General features: G+C 34.3%; 1 protein-coding gene across 1 annotated transcript; it reads right to left on the bottom strand.

Annotated features, from left to right (window-relative positions):
• Window positions 1-2147: 2147 nt before the first annotated feature.
• On the bottom strand, window positions 2148-4049 carry LOC110018287 (G-type lectin S-receptor-like serine/threonine-protein kinase SD2-5). Its single transcript, XM_020715557.1, has one exon. It carries the CDS (start codon window positions 4047-4049, stop codon window positions 2148-2150), a length of 1902 nt encoding a protein of 633 aa, XP_020571216.1.
• Between the last annotated feature and the right edge of the window lie 2417 nt (window positions 4050-6466).

Raw genomic sequence — 6466 nt, 5'->3', positions numbered from 1 at the left:
GAATCGTAGGGTATAAGATTTTCAGGTCTAAATTTACGCATACAATTTGAAATCAGTACACAGTAAAACAACTAACTAAATATAAAAATAAGTTGCAATTTCAAGAAAAAATTTTCTAATAATCCTAATATGTCCGTTACTCTAATTGTGATTTTTGTTTACTCACTCCCAGGCAACAGCGCCTAAAACTTGACCGCGACTTTATATATGCTTAAAAATATAAGATAAATATGGACGGAATAAATATTCAATAATTATAAAGTCACAATTATCAACGCAAGTATACATATCGCTCAAGTAATATAAGACTCTAATGGAGTCCTAGATATCGATCCCACAGGGAGTAAGATTATAACTACGAACTAAGACTTTAGAAAATTAATATTTAATTAGAACAACGAAGTTCAAATTTCTTATATGTCACTAATAGACAATTGAAATAAATATATTATTTTGATAACTATTAAATAACTAATTATACTAATAAAGATTCAAATGTAATATTCAATATATAAGAAAGCATTCTTCTCCTTGTCAAGAAATTATAGTGAATGAATAAAGTGAATTAGTTCAAATTATATTGTGCCAAATAAAAGCATGTCTATTCTTTACCCTTTGGTCCAGACATAAAAAATATTGACTAATCCTACGCTTGTTTACTGAATCTGCGGCTAGGCTGGGAGTATACGGCTCTCGCTTCGGAGCTCCCACGTTCCCCTCGTCTGAGGGCTAACATCTACACTTCAGCACTCAAACGATAGGACCGAATTGGGGATTTTAGTCTGTCACTCTAAAATCTCCAATTCTACTCCCGATAATATTATTTTTCGATTTATTTGCACCCAACTTCCAAGGGTTTTGACATCTCTGAATCTTGGATGTAATCTTCACTTTATTTGGAAAACTTAACATATTTTAACAAATTAATTAGCCAGATTAATTTTTGACTCATTAATTATGAACTTATTAATATCTAAAATTCCCACATTAATTTTTAAAATTTCATTATTTGTCATAATAATTTTAGTAATATGCTAATATGCAATTTAAACTAAAAAAAACCCTGTCACTCTAAGATAATTAACTAATAAATTAATATTATTGACTAATTCACACATATTTACTTATGTTAACTAAATATAGATCACATTTACTTTCTTTTTTTTCATTTTCAATCTCGTTTCTAATTTATGTTTATAAAAACAAGACGTAAATCGAACCCCCAAAACATATTTTTATTTTGGAAGATTTACGTACATACTGCGTAAGTTTTATGTATTTACATATCTCACTCCTGAACTTTAATCTTTACATTTAATTACATGTGAGATTGAATATAATAATAAGTTCATAATTATTTAATTAGCGCTTAAATTACACTTAACTATGGTATGCAGTGCTTCCATGAATTAGTTTTGCATTAAATACTACTTTATTTATGTTAATTACATATTTATCACTTTTACTTTTATTTTTTTTTTTATTTTCAAACATGTTTCTAATTTATGTTTATAAAAACAAGATGTAAGTTGAACGCCCAAACTTATTCAAAGTTAAAATAATTATGTTTTTCATATGATATGAAAATTCTACGTAGTGTAAATATAAAAAAAATTTTGTTTTGTGATGCATGAGGTGTCTGATCTCTACCGTGGATCACCGCAATCAAAATTTTTTAAAAAAAATAAAAGTGGGTTCCACTGAAGTAGTGATCGACGATAGAGATCGGATACCGCATATATCTCTGCATGCAGTATCTGAATATAGGACAAAAAAATAAGAAAAAATGGCCTTGCAATATGCTTGATGGGAATATTAGTAGACCACAAAGCTTCATTCTCTCTTGTTAATTAAAGAATACTTCCAAAAAGTCATTGGTTTTTTTCTCATTTACATCCAAAATCATACCAAAAATAAAAAAAATTACAATCAAGCGGCCACAAAATAATTAAAATTTAATTTTTTTTCGAAGCTTGATGTTCATCAATGGCTGCCAGATATTTCCCAATGATCCAGAATTTGTCTTCAGTGATTAGAAATTTCGCTTTCTTTCTACAAAAACACAGAATTTTACTCTTCTTCCGGAGCTTTAATGGCCTCCACTCTGCTGCGAAGTTTGATAGTTCCCAAAGAAGTCAAACTCTATATCAGATTCCACCCTTCCAAACCTTCCATTCTTCTTCTTCTTCTTCTTCTTCTTCTTTTTCTTTGTGTTCTCTTCGGAAGATCCATTGATCAAGAGATCCGTTGGGCATGTACTCATAAACGAGAAGTCTGTGCGATTTCTCAGCGCAGAAACCGACTAGTTCTACGAGATTAATGTGGTGAATGCTTCCAATGGTTTCAACTTCTGCCAAGAACTCATTTTTCCCCTGACCGAGACCTTCAAGTTTCTTCACTGCAACCTCGTTGCCATCCCGCAATGTTCCCCAAAACACAGATCCAAATCCTCCTTGTCCGAGCTTTCTGTTAAAGCCTTGTGTGGCAATGTAGAGTTCATCGAATGAAAATCTGATTAGAGCTCCACGCACTCGATCGAACTGATCACTGTACTCAATCTCTTCAGATCTTCGCCTTCTGAAACGGAGAATGATGACCAAAATCACAGAAGATGTGAGGAGCAAGCTTCCGAGCATGGCAATGAATACACTGATTCTGTTTGATTTTTCCTTCGATGAATGATCTGCTGATGAATGATCTGATGTTATTGGTGGTGCCATATGCACATGCATCTTGATGTAAGCTGATGAGCTGTAGTTAACCGAGTTCTTCAAGGAGAAGATCTCGGTAGGGAGATAACAGTCTCCATGAAGAAAATCTCCTCCATACTTAAAAAATGCAGCTTTGCAGGAGCAATTCATCAAACAAGCTTGCTTACAGGTCTCTTCATCCGTTCCACGAAGAGCAGCAGCATTCGGATCGATGTAATTGAAGTAGGAGATGTTGCCCAAAGGCAAAAGGCGATGGTTTTCTGCAGATTGACAGGAAATCTGATTCACAGGAGAGCAGCTTTTAAGCCAATTGTCCCTACTGTACGTCTGGAAGAAACTGGAGTCTCCATCACTAACATTTACAGGACAACTGCACTGTCTTTCTGAACAAATCCCATACTCCCCACAAGCCATGGGATAATCGCAGTAACCAAGAAGAAAATTTGTCAAATCAGACAACATCGTTAGTCCTTGATTGAAATTCTGTCCAATTCCATATACTCTCAAATGGCCATCGTAATCCAATCTAATGAACAGAACAGCCCAATTCTCCGGGAATACAATTACCTTAGCATTACCATCAGGCCATATAAGGTGGCCGTCCTTCAACGTGAGATTGTAAGCTGGAGTTATTTTACTAACATTTTCGAATAACTCGAAGTAAAGCTGAGGAGGGCTGGAGTTAACGTAGGCGTAAAAGCCGTCTTCTTGAATCAAGAGATAGTACATACCTCGAGTGGTATTATCGGCAAGGTAATTGGAAGTAAGGCTTTGTCCAAGTTTTAGCGTCTGGCCATTAAGCAGAGTATCCGTTGGGTGGTCGAAGGAAGACCAAACAGTCTCATTTTTGTCGTTGAGAAGCATGAGATTGCCGAAAGAAGTGAGATTCAGGGATGAAACAGAGCGGTTTGAGGTGTTGGTTGACCAAACGAAGGTGCCGTCGGAATCGAGGAGGATCAAGTCGCCGGCTTTTGTGAAATGGAGGGTGGCGTTCCAGTCCACGAGGCGCTCACGGTTAGCCGACCACAAGAAAGGTATGTCATGCAAGATATCACTCAAGAGTTCGGAGAAAATCGTGGTGTTGATGAGGAAGATGGAGAAGAGGAAGCCATGGCAGGGGGGGAAGCAGTAGAATCCGCAGGCGAAGCTGGGGCCGCCGGAGCTCTTGAGGAGGATGATGCGCGCTTTGGCGCCGCTGATGAAGTTGATTGAGTTGGAGGCGAAGCGGTGGTTGTTAATCCAGGTGGTGTTGAGGTTCGCCGATGGATAGTCAAACTGGATTTGCGCGTGGCTGAGGAGAATGAGGGAGGAGAGGAGGAAGATGAGGGTTGGTTGCATGATGGTTCTTGTGAGAGAAGGATGGAGGGCAGGGAGAAATGGGGAGCATAATCCATCATATTATCATTAAAATATCATTAAAAAAAAAAACTTTTGGAACATGTTAGTCTTCCAGTTTCATGGGCAGATTCTGTCAACCATGGAGAAGAAAATGATAAATAAATAATTTAAAATAAACGAAAATGTCATTTTGCAAAATGATCATTTGCCATTTGGCCTCTTCTGCATGGCCTTCAAAGTAAAAAATCTTTATCACAAATGTGGCCAAAAATAAAAGAGTCAATTGAAGGATTTTCTTATTCCAACTCAGGCAATTAGATGCATAGCACACAATTCTTTTGTAATTACTCATCTCAGACGTAAACTTTTATTATTTTGAGAAATTATTACGTCTTGACTCCGGACATACAGATACGTCCGGAGTCCAATGAATTACCTTCAGGTGGAGCTGTTAAGAAAAAAAAATCATTTTCTTGTAATCTGACCCGGTAACACAAGAGAGTATTCATCTCGTATTATTCTGCGTTATTCAGGTGTTTTTTAGTAGTGTTGATGTGTTATTGTGTTATTATAACACCGGGAATATTTCTATAACACAATAATACATGAATAACACATGAATAATACGGAATAACACGAGGAAATATTTGCTTATGCTAAAATGAATTTTTTTAATTTTTCTGTGGGTGATTTTATTGGACTCCGGACGTATATCTAAGGTGAAGCTGACAAAAAAAAAATTGTTTTCTTGTGATTTGACCCGGTAACACATGAGAATATTATTTATGTGTTATTACACATTATTTGGGTGTTTTTGTGGTAATATTGATGTGTTATTGTGTTATTATAACACCAGAAATATTCTCAGAACACAATAATACCTGAATAACATCTGAATAATACGGAATAACACGGAGGGAATATTCTCTTATGCTAAAACTAATTTTTTGATTTTCTGTCACCTCAACGTAGCGTGATTTTATTGAACTCCGAGCATATCTGTATGTCTGGAATCCAGACATAATATTTGTCCTATTATTACAGTTATATCAATTTTTAATACAACAAGAAAAATAGTAAGATAATCACTTTTTAAAAATTGAAGCACAGCTTTTCAAGCATTGAAGATAAGTAAATATGAAAATTTAAGAGTATGATACGTAAGAACATAAGAGTTGTGAGGTAGATATGTAAACTTCCCAAAAAATTTTATCTTGCACTTATTTTTCATTGAACTTTGCATATAAATATCAGAACAAAAAGGTGAAGTACATGTTTTCATACGGAAAAATATTACATCAGGATTCCTAACGTAGAGCTACGTTCAGACTCCACTGATATGCGTACACTTGGCTTCAAGGTAACGCGCGCGCTTTCCTGTGATCCAACCCGATAATATAAGAGAATATTCCTTTTGTGTTATCCGCATTATTCAGGTGTTATTGTTGTGGTATTGATGTGTATTCCCAGAACACAATAACACATGAATATTACCACAATAACACCTGAATAATACGGAATAATACGAGAGGAATATTCTTCTGCGCTAAAACGATTTTTTTTTAATTTTTCTGTCACCTCCACATGTTCGTATATCAGTGAACTCGAACGTAGCTCTATGTTAGGAGTTTTTATTTAATATTTTCCCTTTTCATACATAGTTAACGTGATGTTTATGTAAAGATTGATTTTTAGATGTTAGATATGTAAATACATAAAAATTGATCGGTATGCATGTACATATCTTCTTTTTATGTTTTAATTTTCGAAATAGCAGCTATATATAACTTATTAAAAAAGGGAAATTTACATACATACCACATAATTCTTATGTATTTACATATCTAACACCCAAATTCTGATATTTATGCTTATAGTATCTTGAGTTAGAAACATATACATGAAAAGATGCATTTCACTCCTAAAAAGTTATTTATAGCAATATTTTTTATGTGATGTCAAGGCTTTGAGGGGTATGCATGTAAATATGAATGTTTAGGTTTTAAATTTGTAAATTCATAAAAAATTTGCGATGTGTATATAAATTTCCTATAAAAAAATATTTAAGATTTTGGTAGTTAAAAATATATTATATTTAGGGTTAAAATGTTATAGTCAATGTTTTGAATGATGATGGTATTTAAAAACCCCAATTATATATATCAAGTCGTGTAACTCGGTCAGTTGGTCGGCATCCTCGGTGTAAAACCCGTCAAGTTAGGGGTTTGAATCCCTTCTGGTACAATTGGTCTTAAGAAGGTGGTACTCGAATTGTTAGACACATTAGGAGTGGTTGAAGGCTTGTATAATAGCCTCTAGTCATTTCTTTTTTCATATATATATCTTATAAAAAATGTTATCAAAATAAAATTTAATTTAATTTAGAATTGTATGTTATAAATTCTTATTTGCAATAA

Source organism: Phalaenopsis equestris, unplaced genomic scaffold (genome assembly GCF_001263595.1).
Source record: "Phalaenopsis equestris unplaced genomic scaffold, ASM126359v1 Scaffold000006, whole genome shotgun sequence".
In the NCBI taxonomy this organism is placed as follows: domain Eukaryota; kingdom Viridiplantae; phylum Streptophyta; class Magnoliopsida; order Asparagales; family Orchidaceae; genus Phalaenopsis; species Phalaenopsis equestris.
This window is presented reverse-complemented; position numbering and strand designations above follow the sequence as displayed.